This window comes from Mobula birostris, chromosome 6 (genome assembly GCF_030028105.1).
Source record: "Mobula birostris isolate sMobBir1 chromosome 6, sMobBir1.hap1, whole genome shotgun sequence".
In the NCBI taxonomy this organism is placed as follows: domain Eukaryota; kingdom Metazoa; phylum Chordata; class Chondrichthyes; order Myliobatiformes; family Myliobatidae; genus Mobula; species Mobula birostris.
The window spans coordinates 74,535,700-74,560,016 of record NC_092375.1 but is presented as its reverse complement, the minus strand read 5'-3'; the positions used below and the strand labels follow the sequence as shown (position 1 = coordinate 74,560,016).

Sequence of the window (24,317 nt, the reverse complement as noted above, 5' to 3'; positions counted from 1 at the left end):
TCTGCAACGTCACTGTTTCTGAAGCTTTGCAAAGCATCAAAGCATTTTCCAAGTCTAAATCTTGTTCTCTTAACAGTCTTTCTTTCAGACCATTATCCCGAATGCCACAAACAATTCTGTCTTTAATGAGAGAGTGTGTCAATTCTGCAAATCTGCATATTTTACTCCGGTGTCTCAATTCAGTAACATATTGATCAATTGTTTCAGCAGATCTCTGCGCACGTGTAAAAAATTTATGCCTTTCAAATGACAAATTGCACTTCGGTATACAAAATACTTCAAATTCGTCCATTATCGATTCCAATTTTATATTATCTCCATCTTCAAAAATTAAGTGGTTATATACCTCAATTGCATCATCACCTATTACATGGAGTAGAAGCACAGCTTTTGTTTTTTCCGGTTTATCATCAGCTCCAATCAACGATAAATGTATTTCAAAATGCTGCTTGAATTTTCTCCAGTTCTCAGCTACATTCCCAGTCAGCTGAAGTGTCGGTGGAGGTTGCAAACCTTCCATTTTTAAAAACTGTTAGCAAACACCAAAACAGTTCGAATTTTTTTTCTTCGATTATCTTCGCTTCTCCCATGTTAGCGAACGTATTATTCTTCCAGACCGACTTCTGACACCATGTTGTGGTCTTTATATTTATACATACCGTGGGTTGACAATAAAGAATCATATTCTGGAAGAATTAGAACTTTTATTTACAGCAACAAAACCAAACCACGTTTTTACCAAGCCACGTTCCAGATCATTCTAACATTTCTGCGCATGCTCAGAACTCTTTCCAATCACGTTCTGACACGATATCACCACAGTCTGTACTGAGTTAAATTTCGCCAACATTCCAGAGGGATGCAAACCAACCCTCCTAAGCAGCTTCAGCATTAGGATAAGTTGCAAAAACTGGAAAATAGAATCGGCAATGGGGCCCTCTCCTTTTTCAGACGTTTTGAAAACAACCAACACAATTTTAAAGGAAACTTGGGTGGGGGGAGCACGGGGATTGAAACCATAGTCGCATCCTCCAAACCCAGCACTGGCGCACGGCACGTTAGATTGTGTCATAGACAAAGTGGGATTGCAAGATTCAGAATTACTATCACTGACATACAAAATGAAATCTCTTACTTTGTGGCAACAGGACTAGTGAATGATAGGAATGTAATTGAATAATCAATGCCCAATTAACCAGAAGTCCAAAGCTGCCTTCAATTTGAAGGTCCATGCATTAAGGCACACTAAAGTAAGAAATACCCGAACTATACTGGATGGAAAATGATCCCACAACTTCCTGATAATTTTGAAGTGTTGATTCGTTATCGCTTTTGAGACTGTTAGGGATTATTTTGGAATTACATTCTAGATAGTTAATTAAAATGAGGACAAGAGACTGCAGAACCAGCCTTCAGGGAGAAAAAACTTCACAATTTAACTTCATGGCCTCAATTTAACTTTAAGGCTCTTGAAACTGATCACTGGGTGTGGGATATTCAGATCTTTATTACAAACCAGTAAGGGAAAACAATTCATTTTAAATCGGTGTTCATTGAAAACTTCTGAATGAGATCAGTGAAGGCATTAAGTAGCCGTCTCCTGTATAAACACATAATTAAAGGCATATCCCTGCTACCTGAGCCAAGTTTTATAGCAGCTTTTCTACTTTAATAATCATATCAGTGGCATGATGGTAAAGCAGCTGTGAGAATATTTTAAAAAAAGGTAGAATTACCAGATGGATTGTCAACCACCAGTATATACTAAGGTTCAGACTACTCATGAAGCTAGTTAGTATTACATAGTTTGATGTGCAATACAGGGAAAAATACATCTATAAAAACTGTTTTAAGAACTAAAACTAAAAGAATGGACAAAATAATAGAACCAACACAGCAAACACAGACGTTTTTGTCCAATTGTATACTGAGGGAGCCATCCCTCCATACTGTAATAGAGAGACAAGAGACTACAGATGCTAGAACTTAGAGTAACAAAAAATCTTTTGGAAGAATTCAGCAAGCCGAGCAATATCGGTGGAAGGAAAGAAATTGTACGTTGTTGTAACAAAAAGAAGTATACTTTGGGTGTCTGCAGGTCCTTCTAAGAAACTATAGGAACAGATAGATAAATAAAGGCATCCGTTAGTCTTGCGAGACCATGGATCTGCGCCTGGAAAGTCTTCACTCTCCAGGGCGCAGGCCTGGACAGGGTTGTATAGAACACATAGAAACATAGAAAATAGGTGCAGGAGTAGGCCATTCGGCCCTTCGAGCCTGCACCGCCATTTATTATGATCATGGCTGATCATCCAACACAGAACCCCGCCCCAGCCTTCCCTCCATACCCCCTGATCCCCATAGCCACAAGGGCCATATCTAACTCCCTCTTAAATATAGCCAATGAATTGGCCTCAACTGCTTCCTGTGGCAGAGAATTACACTGATTCACCACTCTCTGTGTGAAGAAGTTTTTCCTAATCTCGGTCCTAAAAGGCTTCTCCTTTATCCTCAAACTGTGGCCCCTTGTTCTGGACTTCCCCAACATCGGGAACAATCTTCCTGCATCTAGCCTGTCCAATCCCTTTAGGATTTCATACGTTTCAATCAGATCCCCCGTCAATCTTCTAAATTCCAACGAGTACAAGCCCAGTTCATCCAGTCTTTCTTCATATGAAAGTCCTGCCATCCCAGGAATCAATCTGGTGAACCCTCTTTGTACTCCCTCTATGGCAAGGATGTCTTTCCTCAGATTAGGGGACCAAAACTGCACACAATACTCCAGGTGTGGTCTCACCAAGGCCTTGTACAACTGCAGTAGTACCTCCCTGCTCCTGTACTCGAATCCTCTTGCTATAAATGCCAGCATACCATTCACCTTTTTCACCGCCTGCTGTACCTGCATGCCCACTTTCAATGACTGGTGTATAATGACACCCAGGTCTCGTTGCACCTCCCCTTTTCCTAATCGGCCATCATTCAGATAATAATCTGTTTTTCTGTTTTTGCCACCAAAGTGGATAACTTCACATTTATCCACATTAAATTGCATCTGCCATGAATTTGCCCACTCACCCAACCTATCCAAGTCACCCTGCATCCTCTTAGCATCCTCCTCACAGCTAACACTGCCACCCAGCTTCGTGTCATCCGCAAACTTGGAGATGCTGCATTTAATTCCCTCATCCAAGTCATTAATATATATTGTAAACAACTGGGGTCCCAGCACTGAGCCTTGCAGTACCCCACTAGTCACCGCCTGCCATTCTGAAAAGGTCCCGTTTATTCCCACTCTTTGCTTCCCGTCTGCTAACCAATTCTCCATCCACATCAATACCTTACCCCCAATACCGTGTGCTTTAAGTTTGCACACTAATCTCCTGTGTGGGACCTTGTCAAAAGCCTTTTGAAAATCCAAATATACCACATCCACTGGTTCTTCCCTATCCACTCTACTAGTTACATCCTCAAAAAATTCTATGAGATCCGTCAGACATGATTTTCCTTTCACAAATCCATGCTGACTTTGTCCGATGATTTCACCGCTTTCCAAATGTGCTGTTATCACATCTTTGATAACTGACTCCAGCAGTTTCCCCATCACCGACGTTAGGCTAACCGGTCTATAATTCCCCGGTTTCTCTCTCCCTCCTTTTTTAAAAAGTGGGGTCACATTAGCCACCCTCCAATCCTCAGGAACTAGTCCAGAATCTAACGAGTTTTGAAGAATTATCACTAATGCATCCACTATTTCTTGGGTTACTTTCTTAAGCACTCTAGGATGCAGACCATCTGGCCCTGGGGATTTATCTGCCTTCAATCCCTTCAATTTACCTAACACCACTTCCCTACTAACATGTATTTCGCTCAGTTCCTCCATCTCACTGGACCCTCTGTCCCCTACTATTTCTGGAAGATTATTTATGTCCTCCTTAGTGAAGACAGAACCAAAGTAATTATTCAATTGGTCTGCCATGTCCTTGCTCCCCATAATCAATTCACCTGTTTCTGTCTGTAGGGGACCTACATTTGTCTTTACCAGTCTTTTCCTTTTTACAAATCTATAAAAGCTTTTACAGTCAGTTTTTATGTTCCCTGCCAGTTTTCTCTCATAATCTTTTTTCCCCTTCCTAATTAAGCCCTTTGTCCTCCTCTGCTGAACTCTGAATTTCTCCCAGTCCTCAGGTGAGCCACTTTCTCTGGCTAATTTGTATGCTTCTTCTTTGGAATTGATACTATCCCTAATTTCTCTTGTCAGCCACGGGTGCACTACCTTCCTTGATTTATTCTTTTGCCAAACTGGGATGAACAATTGTTGTAGTTCATCCATGCAACCTTCAAATGCTTGCCATTGCATATCCACCATCAATCCTTTAAGTGTCATTTGCTAGTCTATCTTAGCTAATTCACGTCTCATACCTTCAAAGTTACCCCTCTTTAAGTTCAGAACCTTTGTTTCTGAATTAACTATGTCACTCTCCATCTTAATGAAGAATTCCACCATATTATGGTCACTCTTACCCAAGGGGCCTCTCACGACAAGATTGCTCATTAACCCTTCCTCATTGCTCAAAACCCAGTCCAGAATAGCCTGCTCTCTAGTTGGTTCCCGACATGTTGGTTCAAAAAACCATCCCGCATACCTTCCAAGAAATACTCTTCCTCAGCACCTTTACCAATTTGGTTCATCCAATCTACATGTAGATTGAAGTCACCCATTATAACTGCTGTTCCTTTATTGCACACATTTCTAATTTCCTGTTTAATACCATCTCCGACCTCACTACTACTGTTAGGTGGCCTGTACACAACTCCCACCAGCGTCTTCTGCCCCTTAGTGTTACGCAGCTCTACCCATATCGATTCCACATCTTCCCGGCTTATGTCCTTCCTTTCTATTGCGTTAATCTCTTCTTTAACCAGCAACGCCACCCCACCTCCCCTTCCTTCATGTCTATCCCTCCTGAATATTGAATATCCCTGAATGTTGAGCTTCCATCCTTGGTCACCCACTATATCATAATCATTAATAACAATCTGCACTTTCAATTAATCCACCTTTTTATAAATGCTCCTTGCATTGACACACAAAGCCTTCAGGCACTCTTTTACAACTCTCTTAGCCCTTATACAATTATGTTGAAAAGTGGCCCTTTTTAATGCTTGCCCTGGATTTGTCGGCCTGCCACTTTCACTGCTCATGCTGCAAGTCTCCCCTCTCCACGATACCAATGTTGTCCAAGGGAAGGGCATTAGGACCCATACAGCTGGGCACCAGTGTCATCGCAGAGCAATATGTGATTAAGTGCCTTGTTCAAGGACACAACATGTTGCCTCAGCTGGGGCTCGAACTCACGACCTTCAGGTCACTAGTCCAGTGCCTTAACCACTTGGCCACTTTATTATTAGGAACAGATATTGAATATTCAAAGAGGCTCTGCTGGTTGGGGTGTGTTACTATTGGTCTATCTTCAAAATGTTAAAGTATGCACATAGAGCCATTGATATTGTGGCTAATCATTTATGGCTGTGTATAAAAAGTATAAAACATTGTGCTAGAAGATTCAGAGTCATTTTATTATCACATGTACATTGAAACAGTGAAATATTAGAACATTATTCGAGATTCTCTCCAGAAGATAGGTTCTGTTCAATAAAGCCTTTCATATCTCAGTTAATTTCTGTGAACAGTCAATTCAGTTACAACAAACACCAACGATGACCTGCCTCAAAGAGTCAAGAACTGTTTCAAGTGGCTAAAGAGGTGCTTTCCGAATTAGTGTGGATTCAGTTCGTCAAGTGGCAATATGGATTTGATCTTCACTGTACAAGTCCAAGGAAAATGCATGGAGCATAAAAAATACATTGCCTCTTTTGACCTTAATTTTTCACTGTTAAAGATTACAGAAAATATTTTGCAAATTTAGCTACCATTAAAAAAAAATCTCCATTTTACATCTGCTACATGGTAGTATACAAACCATGAAACTAGCTAGATGGGCCATAATGCCACTAATACCAGTTCAAGAAAAGCTGAATTACCATCCAGTTTTCTCAACCTTGTTCACTGCAACATTGAATATCACCTCTAACAGGCTCCCCGCTGGAGTGAATCTAATTATCAAAATAAAGGAGGTCCAATGCAGAAGGTCACTTCAACCAGCAAGGCATTTGGAATGCAAAGATATTTGCAATGTACACATTCACAAGCTGCAAAGCATAATTAACTCATTCAATAGAGCTGTGCAAAAAGCTTATGCTAAGCATCAGCAAAGTACTGGTATCTGACATTAAATCTCTACAATCAGACAAGGAAAATATGGCCACTTTTCATTTTCCTGAGCCACCTCTTAGCAAAAGTGGATACAAAATTAGCCACCCGGCATTTTCACAGCCTTTAACCATCAATATCAAGGCTCAAATGCAGTATGTTGGTATATACTTGAGACACAGAACATCTACAATAAGCACAGAGCACTGGAAAGATACAACCAATACCAGCCCTACAAAATCATCCAAATTTATTGGCAGGATACACAAACCAACAGCAATCCCCTTTTCCAGGGCACCATCCAAAGATGGTACTCAAATTACCAGTTCTGATTGACAGTCAAATCTACACGAGAAATTTCAAAACCTTCAAAACTTAGATTCAGCTGTCATAGCAGGAGGATGAAGGAAATACTTCCAAAAATTGTTGTCAGACCCTCCTTGAAAAAGCATAATATTCTTATAAACTACTGGGAAACCTGACCACTTGGCATGACACCAAGAACTAAGAATCTCTTAGTCAGGATCACATGAAGCCCGATGAAAATTGTGGAAGGAATGTACCTTCCCTAGTTCTCCTCAATCAGCGACCCAGAGAGGAATACTCAGTGCTAAAATGTACTCATCATCCATCTCAGAATTTGAATGGATGCTATGCTCCAACCTGAATCACCTTTAGGAAGCAGTCCTCTGAAAAGCAACTTATTTTAAACTTTAAAAAAAACCAAAAATGGAGGCAAGTTGGAGGAGAAAAATATTAACACTTTATTCTTACTGACTTTGAGGTCAAAAGTTAATGATGCTTAACATTTTCTTCATAACTAGCTTCTGCTTGCCAAAAGAAAAAAAAAATTTGTACCCTTTAAAGTCACAAAATCTCAGATATCAGAACTGTCAAGTACTGTAATAGTAACAGGTACCTTTGCCTTAACCAGTCAAAGCTAAATGTGCACCTATCTACTATCATCCTCAAAAATTTCAAAGTAAATTTAAATACAAAGATTTGAACCTCCCTGCATTTATGCTGAAGTGACATGGGATGAGTCAAAACCTGGACCAAATGGAATATCATTAGATTGCAGCAGTAGGTTAAATTTTTGCTTTTAATTTATAGTGAAATGACTTCGAAAAAGGCTTACAGTCCACAAGAATTCACAAATCACCAGCAACTTCATCCATGTGATATTAAACTCTAATTTACAACTCACAATTTTAAGGAATCATAAGCTTAAAGCATATGCAGAGTTTGCACCAAAAAGCCACAACTATTACTTGTTACAAGCTTGTACAAAAACACCAAAAAAAATTACAAATCTTTCTGTAGTCTCAATCTACCCTTAGAGCAATGTGACAGAGATCCAGAGGCCAAATTAGTCTCATGAGTTTCTGGTCCCTAGTAATTTTCTTAAACTCTCTTTGTTCAAATATTCATCTGCTCTGGAAAACTGCTGTCTCATATTAAACACAATAATAATGTCACTCTGTTGTTTTAAATGTAATTAAAGTCTTGGTTACCAAACATGATTTGTTTCTAAAATTCTTAATTTTTTGTACACCTTTACCATTAAAACTTCCCTCTAGATGCTGATAATCGAATAAGTTTTGTATCAGATCAACTAAAGAAAACCATTACCAACTATTGTATCTAGTCCAAACATCCCCAGTTGTCCTCAGACAAAACTGAATTTCTAGTCTTCACAGGATGAAATTTACCACAGCTTCAAAAAAAAATTCATACAAAATCTCATGTTGATTTCATCACACTGCATTTTGCCAATTGGCTGGGCAAACAATTAATTTAAATGTTTGAGTAAACAATGTCCCATGGCTTTACATCTTAGACAACCTTCCTTTGGAGGTCTTTGCTCCAGTTTTGACCACAGCAAACAGATTTCAGAGTTCACGTCATCGGACTTTAACAAAAGGATATTCATGAGAACCAACAACTACCTAATTTATACCACTCCTGTTTACGAATACAATCGCATCTTCTATAAATTAGCTATTCAAATGTTCATCTGGATACTTAAATGCTACAAAATAGCTTACTCCATCACCCAATCAGGGAGGGTGTTCCAAATTCCAGACAAGAGCAGTGTGGTTGTACAGCAGTTAGGGTAACAATTTACAGCACCAGCAACTGAGGCTCTGTTTGTAAGTTTATATATTCTTCCTGTAACTGAGAGAGTCCCCTCCAGGTACTCTGGTTTCCTCCCACATTCTAACCATGTGCGGATAGCAAGTTGAAAGCATGCTACGTTGGCGCCCGATGCATGGTGACACTCGCCAGCTGCTCCCGCCACATCCTGCAATGGCTGTTGGATGCAAATGATGTATTTCACTGTGTGTTTCAATGCAAATAAAACTAATCTTTAAAAATCTTTTTATTCCAACTGCCTTCTAGGTAGAAAAGTCCGTCCTTGGATCTCTTCCAAAACTGGTACCCCTGCTTGCCCCTATGCTGGGTCATCTCAGTAGGGAACTTTCCTGTAGATAAATACACACCTCATTTGCATACTTTAACCTTCTCTGTGCAAGGAAAACTAACCAGCCTGTCCTATGTCTCCATCAGAGGCCCACAATAAAATGAATCTCCTGGTTGTCTCTGGTGACATACAGGTATTTTGATAATAAATTTACTTTGAACATCCTGATAAAGCTTCACAGCATTTTTTCTGTATCTTCTTTATAGTGCAGTAACGAGAAACATGCATTACATACCATCACATACATATATCGCCCTGGTCTTCAATACAAGTTATGGCCCTTCCATTCATTGGTTCCTATCTTGTTAGTCCTCGCAAAGTTCATCACGCACAATAATAAAGTTTACTTTCTACCTGCCTTTGCTCTGCTTTTTCCATCTGTAGCTGCATGTACTAGTCCCTCAAATCTACTTATGATTACACATTTAACGTGAACAATTTAAGGCACCTCGCAAAAATAAGACAAATTAGTAATGATTTATGACACAGCTGCACTTAGAAAGGCAGAGGATTCCGTCATTTCTGCAATGTAAACTGAAATTGCAGAGCATCACTGTTTCAATATCATACTCACGTGGTTGTAAAATACAAACCCATATGCATCACCGTAATGATCAACTCATTCTAAAAGCGCAACGTGACAGCAAGTTCCCCCGAAAAGATACAACGCACACTTTCAATAATTATTTACTGGATGCTGGCAGAGTAAACACTTTCAGCAACGTTTATTCCACAACAAAAGCTAACAGCCACATCGCTTATATTGCAGCTGAAACGGCCGGTAATCGAGCTGCCCACCAGCAGAAGAGATTCTCACCCCGGCACAACAAAGCAGGGCGCTGCCGAGTTGCATATAGGAAATTGCGAGCTTTCAGCCAGCACACGTTAAACAGCAGCCCAGCCACATGGCAGTGGTGTCGTGCCTGGCCATTCAAGGGCATGCACCCAAAGCTCTTGATGGAAATGCACAGTAGCTTCCGTTCTCTCAGAGAGCGTTGCTCTCCAGTGCCCGGGAAGGTGCGGGAAGCTTTCTGTTGTACCGGCGGGGTCACGCCAACCAGAGTCAGGTGCGGCTGGACCCACGAGAAGGGAGATGAGTGCACGGCAAACCCGGTGCAGCCCTGACAACGTCTCATGTCCGGACCCGTGTCCCCGCTGCCTCCTCACCACGTCCTTCCCCTCCCCTCACCAAGTCTCCTGGTTGCTGAATTTTTTGGTCACTACTTTTCCCAGCTCCAGCCCGAGCCTGTCAGCTACCCGCTGCGACAGTTCCCGGTGCGAGCTGCCGCTGAACAGCACGATGTTCGGCATGGTGACAAGCAACTGAGCACCAGGCTCAGCTGGCGCGGTAAGGCGAGCCACCGCCCAGCGAATGACACCGCCCCCACGCCCCAGCCCGCTTGGCCAATCGGAAAGTAGGCTCGAACCTCCTGGCCATTGAGGTGAGGCGCTGCTCTCCTATCAATCAGGAGCAGGCCCGCCCCCTTTTCCCCAGCGTGAATGAGACCCGCTGTCCTGTTCCGCAATCTCCACCTACGCTCCTGATTGTCAATGAGGGGACCGTGCACCACCCTTCCCAGGCGTGTCAACCCCCACACTCCGTCCCGCTTCCTCCTGTCGAGATTGCTGCCATTATAGTGGCGTGTAGTGTGACGGACAGGACTGGCGGTTCAGTTATCCTGGGTTTGCTTGTTTTGGAGTGATTGAGGGATGATAAGAGAGGTAGAGGTGTTGCAGTAGTAATAAGGAAGAATCCTCAGAAACAATTTGTGTGGAGCTCAGAAACAAGAAAGGTGCAATCATGCTGTTTGGGTTATACTATAGGCCCCCACCAGCCACCATTGCTATGAGCAATACAGAACAGATACAGACCCTTCAACCTTACCAGTTCACAATTTTAAAAATTTATTTATTGAGATAAAGCATGGAACCAAGTTGTCCAGCAACCCTCCAATTTAATCTTAGCCTAATCATGGGACAATTTAACCTATCAACCGGTATGTCTTTGGACTGTGGGAGGAAACTGGAGCTCCTGGAGGAAACCCTCGTGGTCACGGGGAGCAGGTACAAATTCCTTACAGACAATGGCAGGAATGCCGATACAACTAGTCCCAATTTCCCGTGTTTGGCTCACATCCCTCTAAGCCCTGCCCTCCATGTACCCATCCAAGTGCTTCTTCAATGATACATGCAACTCATCTCCTGACTCCCCAAATCCTGTCCACCATTTACAAGACTCAGGTCAGGAGTGTAATGGAATACTTGCCACTCGCCAGGATGAGTGCAGCTCCATCAACCCTCAAAGAAGCTTGACAAGACAGCTCACTTGATTGGTACCCCTTCCACAAGCAGCCAATCCCTCCATCATCGATGTACAGTTTCCGCAGTGTGTACTATCTACAAGATGCACTGCGACAATACACCAAAGTTCCTAAGGCAGCACTTTCCAGACCCATGATCACCACGGGCTAGAAGGACGAGAACAGCAGATACACCTCCACTTGGAAATCCCCTTCCAAGTCACTCACCATCCTGACTTGGAAACATATCGCCAATCCTTCATTGTCACTGGGTCAAAATCTTGGAATTCCCTCCCTCACAGCACTGTGGGTGAACCTGCACCTCAGGGACTGCAGCGGTTCAAGAAGGCAACTCATCACCACCTTCTCAAGGGCAACTGGGGAAGAGCAATAAATGCTGGCTTAGCTGGCGACGCCCACATCCCATAAATGAATAAATTAAAAAAAAACGATTATATCTGCCTCAAACACTTTTTCTGGAATTTTGTTCCATATGCTCACCACCTTCTATATGAGAAAGTTTCTCCTCAGGTCCCTTTTAAATCTTTCCCCTCTCACCCTAAAGCTATGCCCCCAAGCTTCGGTCTCCTCTATGCTAGGAAAAAGACCATCCATCTTATCTATACCTCTCATAATTTGAAACATTTCTATTAAGTTTCCTCCATTCTTCTAAAAGAACATCCCTAAAATATCTTTGAGAAAGTAAAATCATATTACTCTCAGATGCTCTGAATTAAGACCTAACCTGGACAATCTCTCCCTCTAACTCAGGCCCTCCACACTTGGCAACAACCTTGTAAATTTTTTCTTCACTGTTTCTAGTTTACCCATGTCTTTCCTATGACAGGGAGACCAAAACTGGTATATATTACTGCAAGTCCAGCCTCAGCAACTACTTATAAGATATCCTATACTCCTATACTCTGCACAACTCCTATACTCAATACCCTGGTAGATGGAGGCCAATGTGTTAAGCACCTATTTCACCCTCCTGTCTAGCTGGGATGCTGCTTTCAATAAAGTATGCACTTGTACCCCCTAAGTCCCTCTGTTCTGAAGATATGTTATCAGATTAGGGAAAAGTGCAGAAACAAAAGGTTTGTCATAGTGAGGGACTTCAACTTCCCCAATATTGTTCCTCAATTTCTGTCATACAAGAAGCTTAGACAGGGCAGGATTTCTTCAGGGTATCCAAAAGAGGTTCTTGAAAGAGTACGTGGAGAATCTAACCAGAGGAGAGAACATACTGGACCTGGTTTTGGGAAATGATCCAGGCCGGGTGTTAGCCCTGATGGTAAGTGAATGTTTTGAGAATAGTGACCATAACTCATTATTTTTTAAGATAGTTATTTTAAAGGGTAAAATTAGATTTTGTGGGAAGGTACTAAACTGGGGGAGAGCAATTTCCAACAAGATAAGCCAGGAGCATTGGGCATTGTTTGAGAGCAAATGGTGTTGGAAAAGTCCACACATGACATGTAGGAGTTGCTTAAAGAGCCGCTGATTAGAGTTCAGGATCAGTCTATAACAGTAGGGAGTACATTCCAGTAAGGACAGTAAGGTAACGGAATCCTGGATAATTCAAAGCTCCTACATAAGGTTTAGGAAAACAGGCCATAAAGTGTCCTTGATGAGACGGATCACAGACAATCCTAAAACATGTGTTACGTAACCGGCAACAATGAATATTAATCAAGACAGGGTATATAAAAACAACCAAACATTTATTAAACACGAATAAACGATAAGGAAAAAAAAACAAAGGAAAACTTTAACCGGAGGTTAACAGGTACGCAGCTGTTCACCAACTCCACTCGGCTCTGGTTCTTAAAGCGTTAAATGCAAAAACAGTTCTTAAAGTGATACAGTCAAATATAGTTCTTAAAGTGATAACTTCGAAAGTCCAACAGTTTTACACATTCAATTGGGAGAGAATTCTCTGGAGAAGGATTTCTTCACAGACGCACCTTTACTGCTGGTTCTGTCTACAGGACTCCCGATGCCAAAAATAAACAGTTTAAATCAACTGACCTTAAATTCCTTTAGAGAGAGAAAGCACCTTTTTGCATGAACTCATTGCCTTTTTGCAAGAGCTATCTCGATGCAGGTTCTCTTCAACGAAGACTCAATAAGGTCGATTCTTTATTAAACTGCCAAATAATGCCAACTTCTCTCGATCCTTCACTTCGATGAATTCTTCACTCTCCCTTCAAAACTGTTGGAATTGAGTAAATTGGCACTTCCAGCCACAAATTTCCAGTCCAATAATACCATATCTTGTAAGAGAACACACCTTCCGTTTTAAAAATGAAACTGCATCACAAAAACAAACACACAACAGAAACGGAGGCACAACACATTCTACCTGGAAATCTACAAACTCAGAAACCCTACTGCGTCACCTGAGTCGACCCTTATATCGTCACGGGGCACATGTCATCACATGACCTCACATCGGCGGGAAAAGCACATCAGGTGACCTCCAAAAGACCATTACAGCATTCTCAAAAAAAAAACAGATCTCCTTGAGCATGTAACACATGTTATGCTCATTTTACAAAAAAGGAGGATGACTGAGGAGAAGGTGGGTCCACTCAGTGATAAAGACGGGGATTTGTGCTTAGATTCAGAACAAGTGGCTGCAGTACGAAGTGAGTGCTTTGTTTCAGTATTCATGAAGGAGAAGGATTTGAAAGATAGTGCAGACAGAGTGGGGCATGCTAATGAGCTGGGATATTTTGAGATTAAGGTAGACCAGAATATTGAAAGAAACAAGTAAGGAGATTTCTGGGGCATTGACAAAAATATTTGTGTCCTCACTAGCAACAGATGAAGCTTGAGAAGACTGGAGGGGAGGAAATATTGTTCCTTTGTTCAAGAAAGGAAATAGAGATAAACAAGGTAATTATACTGTAGGTCAGGCAGCCTCATATTAGTGGAAGCTATTGGACAGGATACTGAGGGAAAGGATTAATGCATATTTAGAAAGGCAGAGCCTGCTTAGAGACAGTCAGCATAACTTGGAGTGGGGTAGGTCTTTCTTTACAAACTTGACTGAGGTTTCTGAGGAGTTTGGAGGAGGTACAATAATGATCATTATCTACATAAGCTTCAGTAAGGCATTTGATTAGGTCCCTTATTATAGATTGATTCAGAAGGTCAATATACATGAGATTTTTATTTACTGAGATACAGCACAGAGAAGGCCCTTCCAGTACTTCAAGCCAGATTGCGCAGCAATCCCCTGATTAATCTCAGTCTAATCATGGGGCAGTTCACACTGACCAGTTAACCTACCAACTGGTAGGTCTTTGGACTGTGGGAGGAAACCGGAGTACCTGGAGGGAACCCATGCAGTGACAGGGAAAACGTACAAACTCCTTACAGGAAGCGGTGGGAATTGAACCCACGTTGCCGGTACTGTAAAGCGTTGCGCTAACCACTATGCCACCAGGCTGTCCCAGGGTGAATTGCAAGTTTGGATTGAGAATTGGCTTGGCTATCGAAGACAGGGTGTGGGGATGGAAGGCTCTTACCAAATAAAGTGGCCATCTTATTCTACAAACGTATATTAATGATTTAAATGAAAATGTAGATAGGTGGATTAGCAAGTTTGTGGATGACACCAAGACTGGTGGAGTTATGGACAATGTAAAGAACTATCAAAGAATACTGTAGGATATAGATCAGTTGTAGATATGGACATAGAAGTGGCAGATAGAAGGAGAGGGTATACAGTTAATGGTAGACCCCTTAAAAGCAGCAAGGTACAGGAAGATCTTAGATTCTAGGTCCATATTTCACTGGAGATAGCTACGCAAGTAGATAAAGTGTTAAGGAAAGTGTACAGAGTGCTTGCACTGATTGGTAGGGGTGAAGAGTGTAAGAGTAAGTCATGGTGCAGTTACCTAAAACCTCAGTCATACTGCATTTGGAGTATTGTGTACAGGTTTGATCACAACATTATACGAAGAATGTGGAGAAGATTCAGAAGAAGTTTCTTTACCAAGATGCTACCTAGATTAAAGGGTACAAGGATCATCAGCAGCTGAAGGGAGATCTGACAGAGGTTTTTAAAATTACGTGGAGCATGGATAGTTGTAGACAGTCAGAACCTTTTCGACAGGGTAGAAATGTCAAACACCAGAGGACCTTTTTTAAAAGGTTAGAGTGGGAAATTTTAAAGGTGGCATGGGAGGTAAGTTTTTTTTTAATGCAGAGTGGTAGTTGCCTGGAATAGGTTACTGGGGTAGTAGTGGAAGTAGGCCGTTTGGTGGACTTTAAGAGGCTTTCTTATAGACACATAAATATAAAGGGAATGAAGGGATATGGAGTACACATGGGAGGAGAACACGGTATAAATTGGCATTTAGATCAGCACAACATTGTAAACTGAATGACTTGTCTAATTCTGTTCTATCTTCAATGTTCAAATACGAATCATCTTTGCCTCTCTGCTTAGCCATGCCCAAGTGCTCTGGACGACTTGCTTCATCTGTGGTTCTGCCAGTTCTGAGATAACTCATAGCATTGGTGCAGACTGTGTACAGATGTCAGATGATTTTGACAGATATCTGGATATTGGACTAGTTGTTTGGGAAAACCCTTGCTCCAACTGTGAGAGCCATGCAGCAAACCCTCTCCCGTATGAAACAGAGTTTACAACATTTGTCTCTGGAAACACATTCTATTTATCTGCTTCGTCCACACCACTACTTCTCATTGTCATTGGACAATCAGTATCAAGGGGGTGAGTTAACGGAGCTACCTTTTAACCAGGATGGCGGCTGTGATTTGAAAGACAGAGTTTCGCAGCAGTTTTTCTGAGTTGAGAAGTGACCAATCAGGAAGAGGCAGTGCATAAAAAAAGTTACCATTCAGTCAGGTCTGCGTTCAAAATTCAAAAAGCAGACTTTTTCAGCAGTTTCTCAGGGTTGGAGAGCAATATTCATTTATTTGAGGGGTCCAAAAAAATAACTCAAGTGCAAGCAGAACTGCCATTCTTTTGAGTGTGCCAGTTTTTAGACTAGCTTTGGCTCATCAGACCGAGATGAGATCAGGCTTGGGCGACATAAAGTATCTTGTAAGATTCTCTCTCTCTATTCTGAATTGTTCATTCCTCATCTGATAGTGCATTGTAGTTTAGTGTGAATGGCTCTGGGGCAGTGTTTTGTACTGTGTGTGGGATGTCTGCACCAGGTGCACCGAGTTGCAGCTCTTAAGAGAATGTACTAAGGAACTGGAGCTGCAGCTCCATGACCTTTGACCCAAATGGGAAAGTGAAGAGGTTATAGACTGGAACTACAGGGAGGTAGTTGCCCCTAGATTGCAGGAGACAGGTAACTGGGTGTCTGTGAGGAGGAGGGGAAGTGTACAGTCCATACAGAGTACACTTATGGCCGTTCTGCTCAGTAATAATTATACAACTTCAGATACTATGGAGGGGGACGACCTGCTGGGAGGTGGGGGGCACAGCGACCAGATATCTGGCATTCCAAAGGGCGAGGGTGAGCAGCCAGAAGTTTTGGTACCTATTGGCATCAGTGACATAGGTTGACAAGGGGAGGAGATTTTAGGGAGCTAGGTAGAAAGTTGAGAAACAGGACCTCCAGGGTAGTAATCTCTGGATTTCTGCCTATACCATATGAAAGTGAGGGTAAAAATAGGATGATTTGGCAGGTGAATGCGGGGCTGAAGAGCTGGTGCAGGGAGCAGGAGTTACAGATTTATGCATTATTGGGATCTCTTCTGCGGAAGGAACGGTCAGACAAAAAAAAATGGGTTACACCTGAATAGGAGGAGGTCCAATATCTTTGTGGACAGGTTGGCTGGAGTTGGTTAGGTGGGTTTAAGCTTATTTGGCAGGGGAATGGGAACTGGAGTGATAGTGCTGAAGATGAGGTAGCTGGTTCACAAAGACAAATAATCTGTAGGAAGACTCCTAGCAAGAAGCGGCTGATGATAACCCTAACCCTAACTCTAATGCAAAATTGCAGTCAACAGGATGAGTTGCAATGTAAAAGGCAGACAAGATCAAAAAGAGTGAATACAGGACTGAAGGTGTTGTATTTGAATGTGCACAGTATACAGAATAAAGCAGATAAACTTGTAGAACAGCTACAGATCGGCATGTATGATGTTGTAGGCATCATTGGATCATGGCTGAAAGATAATTATAGTGGGAGATTAATGTCCAACACTTAACATTGTATTGAAGGGACAGGCAGGAAGAAGGAAGGTGTGGCCTTGCTCTGTTGGTAAGAAATGAAATCAAATCATTAGAAAGAGGTGTCATGGTGTTGGAAGGTGTTGAGTTATTATAGGTAGATAGATAGATATACTTTATTAATCCCGAGGGAAATTTGGTTTCGTTGGGGATTGTGGATAGAGCTAAGGAAATGCAAAAGTAAAAACACACTGATGCGAATTATATACATACTCCCAAACAGTAGTGAGGATGTAGTCCACATATTATAACAGGAGATAGAAAATGCATGCCAAAAAGGCAATGGGAGATTTCAATATGCAGGTAGATTGGGAAAATCAGGTTGGTGCTGAATTCCAAGGGGGCAAATTTCTAGAATGCCTACAAGATGCCTTTTTAGAGCATCTGGTGGTTGAGCCCACTAGAGGTTCCATTATTCTGGACTGGGTGTTGTGCAATGAACTGGAATTGATTAGAGAGCTTAAAGTAAAAGAACCCTTAGGGAAAGTGATCATAATATGACCAAATTCACCCTGAAATTTGAGAAGAAGAAGCTAATGTAAGATATATCAGTACTACAGTAGAGTAAGATAGGTGGAGGGGCCAGTAGTGCTGAGGAAACAGAGAGTCTGCAGAGAGACTTGGATAGATTGGAAGAATGGGCAGAGAAGTGGCAAATGAAATACAATGTTGGAAAGTGTATGTTTATGCACTTTGGCAGAAGAAATAATTGGGCAGACTATTATTTAAGTGGGGAGAGAATTCAAAGTACTGAAGTGCAACAGGACTTGGGAGTCCTCGTACAGGATACCCTTAAGGTTAACCTCCAGGTTGAGTTGGTGGTGAAGAAGGTGAATGCAATGTTGGCATTCATTTCTAGAGGAATAGAGTATAGGAGCAGGGATGTGATGTTGAGGCTCTATAAGGCACTGGTAAGACCTCACTTGGAGTACTATGGGCAGTTTTGGGCTCCTTATTTAAGAAAGGATGTGCTGACTTTGGAGAGGGTTCAGAGAAAATTCACTAGAATGATTCCAGGAATGAGAGGGTTAACATATGAGGAATGTTTGTCCGCTATTGGACTGTATTCCTTGGAGTTTAGAAGAATGAGGGGGGACCTCATAGAAACATTTCAAATGTTGAAAGGCATGGACAGAGTGTATGTGGCAAAATTGTTCCCCATGATGGGGGAGTCCAGTACGAGAGGGCATGACTTAAGGATTGAAGGGTGCCCATTCAGAACAGAGATGCAGTAGGACTAAATGGGAGAATGGATCAGATCATGATAAAATGGTGGAGCAGACGCGGTAGGACGAATGGCCGACTTCTGCTCCTTTGTCTAATGGTAAAGGGAATTACAGTGGCATGAGAGAGGAGATGGCCAGAATAGATTGGAGAAGAAAACTGGCAGGGATGATGACAGAGGAACAATGGCTGGAATTTCTAGAAGCAATTCAATATACGTCGCAAAGAGGAAGAAGTATTCTACAAGTAAGATGACACAGCTGTGGCTAACAAGAGAAGTCAAAGCCAACATAAAAACTAAAGAGAGGCAATATAATAGAGCAAAAATTAGTGGGAAGTTAGAGGATTGGGAAACTTTTAAAAACCAAAAGAAGGCAACTACAAAATCATTAAGAAGGTAAAGATGGAATACAAAAATAAGCTAGCCAATAATATTAAAAAGGACACCAAAAGCTTCTTCAGATACATGAAGTGTAAAAGAGAGATGAGAGTGGATATCAGACCACTGGAAAACAATGCTGGAGAGGTAGTAATGGAGGACAAGGGAATGGCAGATGAACTGAATAAGTATTTTGCATCAGTCTTCACTGTGGAAGAAACTAGCAGTATGGTGGACATTCCAGGTATCAGTGATCATGAAGTGTGTGAAGTTACCATTACTAAGGAGAAAGTTCTTGAGAAATTGAGAGGTCTGAAGGTAAATAAGTCTCCTGGACCCAAGGTGACTGAAGAGATTGTGGAGGCATTAGTAATGATCCTTCAAGAGTCACTGGATTCTGAAATGGTTCTGGAAGAGTGGAAAATTGCAAATGTCACTCCACTCCTTGAGAAGGAAGAGAGACAGAAGAAAGGAAATTATAGGTCAGTTAGTGTGACCTCAATGGTTGTGAAGATATTGGAGTCAATTGTTAAGCACATAGTTTTGGCATATTTGGAGGGACATGATAAAATAAGCTGTAGTCAGCACAGTTTCCTCAAGGGAAGACCTTGTTTGACAAATCTGTTGGAATTCTTTGAAGAAATAACAAGCAGGATAGTCAAACCAGAATCAGTTGACGTTGTGTACTTGGATCCTCAGAAGGCTTTTGACAAGGTGCCACACATGATAAAAGCCCATGATATTACAGGAAAGATTCTAACATGGATAAAGCAGTGGTTGATGGGCAGGAGGCAAAGAGTGGGAATAAACAGACTTCTGGTTGGATGCTGGTCACTAGTGGTGTTCCACAGGGGTCTGCTTCTTTTTATATTAGATATTAATAATTTGGATGATGGAATTGATGGCTTTGTTGCAAAGTTTGCAGATGATACGAAGATAGGTGGAGGGGAAGGTTGTTTTGAGGAAGTAGAGAGGCTACAGAAGGACTTAGACAGATTAGGAGAATAGGAAATGAAGTGGCAGGTGGAACACAGTTTTGGCAAGTATCTGTTCGTGCACTTCGGTAGAAGAAATGAAAAGGTTGACTATTTTCTAAATGGAAGGAAAATACAAAAATCAGAGATGCAAAGGGACTTGGGAGTCCTTGTGCAAGATTCCCTAAAGGTTAATTTGCAGGTCGAGGAAGGCAAATGCAATGTTAGCATTTATTTCAAGAGGACAAGAATATAAAAGCAAAGATATAAAGTTGAGACTTTATAAAGCACTGGTGAGGCCTCACTTAGAGTACTATGAGCAGTTTTGGGCCTCTTATCTTAGAAAGGATGTGTTGAAACTGGATATGATTCAAAGGAGGTTCATAAAAATGATTCCACATTGGATGGCTTGTTGCATGAAGAGTGTTTGATGGCTCTGGACCTGCACTCACTGGAATCCAAAAGAATCAGGTATGACCTCATTGAAACCTACCACATGGTGAAGGGCCATGATAGGGTGGATGTGGAGAGGATGTTTTCTTCTGGAAGGAGAGTCTAAGACTAGCGGACACAGCCTCAGAATAGAGGGTGTGATTTTAGAATGAAAATGAAGGGGAATTTCTTTAGCCAGAGAGAGGTGAATCCGTGGAATCTTTGCCATAGTCAACTGTGGAGGCTAGGTCTTTATGTATATTTAAGGCAGAGATTGATAGATTCTTGATTGATCAGGGCATGAAGGGATATGGGGAGAAGGCAGGAGATTGGGGCTGAGAGAAAAATAGATCAGCCATGTTGAAATGGCAGAAAAGACTTGATGGGCCAAATAGACTAATTCTGCTCCTATATCTTATGGTCTCCTACCTTCCAATCCATTGTGGATTTTCCTTGCATTCTTTCTTCTTTTCTTGTTTGTCCCATACCTTAAAATTTGCTAGATCTCCTGGGGAATTAATTTCAGATAATTTTGGGGCTGTCACAATGGCGGGGGCATTGGGAGCAAGGGTGGACCCAAATGCAAGACACATCTTGTGAGGTTACTTAGATTTAGTTTATTGTTCGATACCAGGAGAGCTAGGCAGGAGCAGGAGTAGCGAACTGGACAAGGACTCAGGACTACTACTAGGCTGGGACTAGGGATCTGGGCTAGGACTCGGAATTGGATCCCAGAACTAGAGGACACATGAAGAGGCTAGGGTATGGACTCCGAGCCAGAGACTGGACAAGGACCCAGTACCTGGGTCTTGCCTCTGGTTTGGACCCCAGAACCAGTCAAGGACATGACATAGGCTAGGGAGAGGAGGAACATGGGAACACAGAGCCTCGGTCTCTGGAGAGCAGGTACATGGAACCATGGACACATACACAGAACACAGAGTCGGGACCCCTCCTTAGGTACAGGACATAGGGCCAGGACTCACACACAGAACAGAGAGCCGGGACCCCTCCTTGGGTACAGGACATAGGGCCAGGACTCATGACCCTCCGTGGGGCAACGGCAAGATGGCCAGACTTACCCCACGGAGGCAAGGACCAGACAGGACATGATCCCCCCGTGGGGCAACGGCAAGATGGCCTGACTTACCCCACAGAGGCGAGGACAAGACAAGACCAACACGAAAACACACCAGACAGTACCTATCTAGCTCCGGCGATAGAACTAGACCGAAGTGCAGGCGAGGGCTACAGATGAGGGCTAGAGGCGAGGGGGGCAGAGAAGGGATACAGACAGGGGGGATAGGTCAGGAATCACAGACCGCCAGGGCCAGGACTCGACTCAGAACTTGGATGCCGCCAGGGCCAGGACTCGACTCGGAACTTGGATGCCGCCGGAGCCAAGACTTGACTCCGTACTTGAATGCCACTGGAGCCAGGACTTCACTTGGAACCTCTGGGTAATGGCGAGCTCTCGACTCGGCCCGGGAACAGGAGACAGCGGTTCTTGATTCCCTCCGGCGGGTTAACTAACGGACCCATCTCCGTGAGGAAACTTTGCAGGCTCGCTTTGGTGAGGTAACTGGACAGGGTTGCTCCGGTGAGGAGAGGCGAATTACCGGCACTCGCTTCGGGCGGAGACTAGACTTGCTCCGGCCAGATGACATTGGCACACCGTACCTTTGGTGACTTTGCAGATGCTCCCGCCCGAACGACTGAAAGCTGGAGACTATAAACTACCGGTTCAGCCGAGTGTTAATTGCCTCTAATCACCAAAGCCGAGGGACACGGGAAAACAGGGAATCAATGGTCCGGATCGTAACATAAACAAGGTAAATTTAAAGGGACCCCGATCCGGACCATGACAGGGGTAGCACAGAGGTGGAGCTAGTAGAGGCGCTGCCTTACAACGTCACTGACCTCAAGTGTTGTCTCAGTGGAGACTGGACTTTCTTCCAGTGACTATGTGAATTTCTTGCAGATATTCTAGTTTTTTCCCACATCTCAAAAAGGACTGCTGATTGACCACTGCATATTGGCCCTGGTACAAGGGGGTTGTGGCATCTGGGGTAAGTTGAAGGGGAGAATGAAATGGGATTACTGTAAGTCTGGAGTAAATGGGTCCTTAATGCACAATGTTATATGATTCTCAGCCTGATGTTTCTTGTTGTGATGCCCTGCAATTGGCTATAACTATGAACTATTTCCTTTTCCACAGAAACTCACTGGACTTTTCAAATGACTTCTGTTTGCTACTCATTTCAGTTCAGTCCATTAATATTAAAAAATGTTTAACTTCCATATTGATGAATACTTTAAGGCATATAATATTATTCTTTCAAGAACATCAAGAAATAATTCACAAGGGATTGATGGACTGATCTGGACTTAGTTTACTTTGCCGGAAATGTCATGAACCAGGAGTCCGAGTCTAAAAGTAATGGGTCCAACATTCAGGAAGTGAGATGAACATAAAATTTCCTCAGCTATTGGATGGTGAATTGTTGGAATTTATTACCAAAGAGTGTCAATGCTGATTTTATTTAAGACAGATTGCTAGATTAGATCATCAAATGGCAGAGATTGTACAAGGAGCTGAATTGTCTGTTCCTGTTCTTATGTAAAATGGAACAGATATTTTGACTGAGCATTTGTGCTCTGTGGAACCTAACTTCTTCACTTAAGTCCCAAAGTCCACCACTAGCATGATTTAAGCCTGTAATGGCATCTTCTGCCTGAGTTGCTTTCTGCCCCTGTAGAATAGCTTGAATCAAATCAATTGCAATGGAATGATGTAATATTCCAGATCTCTTCAAAGGTCAAATGTCAAAGGTTCATTTATTATCAAAGTATACGATTCTGAAATTCTTCTTCTCCAGATAGCCACGGAACCAAGAAAGAAAAGAATGACAGCACAATCATCAACCCCCAAATCCCCCGTCCCTGCACAAAAAGAAAACAAAACTGGAACAGACACATCGACCCACAACTTCGATCGACCCATGTCTTTGATTACATCGACCCACAGTTTGATCGAGGCATGACTGCGCAAGCGCATGCATGTCAGCCAGTTTGAACAGCGAGAAGAATTTTAAAAGAAGACAGCTTTATAGAGCAGGTGTGAGAGTAGAGGGAGAAAGAGTAGGAGGGTTTTGGCTCAACAGGACTTCAGCAATAAAGGGTCGAGGCAAGGTAGGTTGCCTGTGTAGAATACAGACAGAAAGGATGTATGTGATACCGGTGTTCTGTACTGGGTGTCAGATGTGGGAAGTCCCAAAGACTCCCAGCCACACTGATGGCCACATCTGTGCCAGGTGCATCGAGCTGCAGCTCCTTAGGGGCCGGGTTAGGGAACTGGAAATGCAGCTCGCTGACCTTCATCTGGTCTGGGAAAGTGAGGAGGTGATAGGGAGGAACTACAGGCAAGTAGTCACACCGGGGCCTCGGGAGACAGATAAGTGGGTAACAGCCAGGAGAGGGTAGGACAAGAGTCAGATACTAGAGAGTACACCTGTGGCTGTCCCCCTTAACAATAAGTACTCCAGTTTGAGTACTACTTTGGGGGGGGGGGTAGTGACGGCCTACCTGGGGGAAGCAACAGTGGCCGCACCTCTGGTACGGAGTCTGGCCCTGTGGCTCAGAAGGGTAGGGTAAGGAAGAGGATGGCAGCAGTGATAGGGGACTCTATAGTTAGGGGTCAGACAGGCAATTCTGTGGACGCAGGAAAGAAACATGGATAGTAGTTTGCCTCCCAGGTGCAGGGGTCTGGGATGTTTTTTGATCGCGTCCACGATATCCTGAAGTGGGAGGGAGAACAGCCAGAGGTCATGGTACATATTGGTACCAACGACATAGGTAGGAAAAGGGAGAAGGTCCTGAAAAGCAGACTACAGGGAGTTAGGAAGGAAGTTGAGAAGCAGGACCTGAAAGGTAGTAATCTCGGGATTACTGCCTGTGCCACGTGACAGTGAGTATAGGAATAGAATGAGGTGGAGGATAAATGCGTGGCTGAGGGATTGGAGCAGG

General features: G+C 42.8%; 1 protein-coding gene across 3 annotated transcripts in view; it reads right to left on the bottom strand.

Annotated features, from left to right (window-relative positions):
- Nucleotides 1–10,067, bottom strand: part of LOC140199821 (ribose-phosphate pyrophosphokinase 2-like) — a 48,258-nt gene extending 38,191 nt beyond the window's left edge. For all 3 annotated transcript variants that reach the window (XM_072262322.1, XM_072262323.1, XM_072262321.1), the window contains exon 1: nucleotides 9,946–10,067. In XM_072262322.1, the coding sequence (XP_072118423.1) occupies nucleotides 9,946–10,067 (122 nt within the window). The remainder of the gene's footprint in view (nucleotides 1–9,945) is intronic.
- Nucleotides 10,068–24,317: the final 14,250 nt, after the last annotated feature.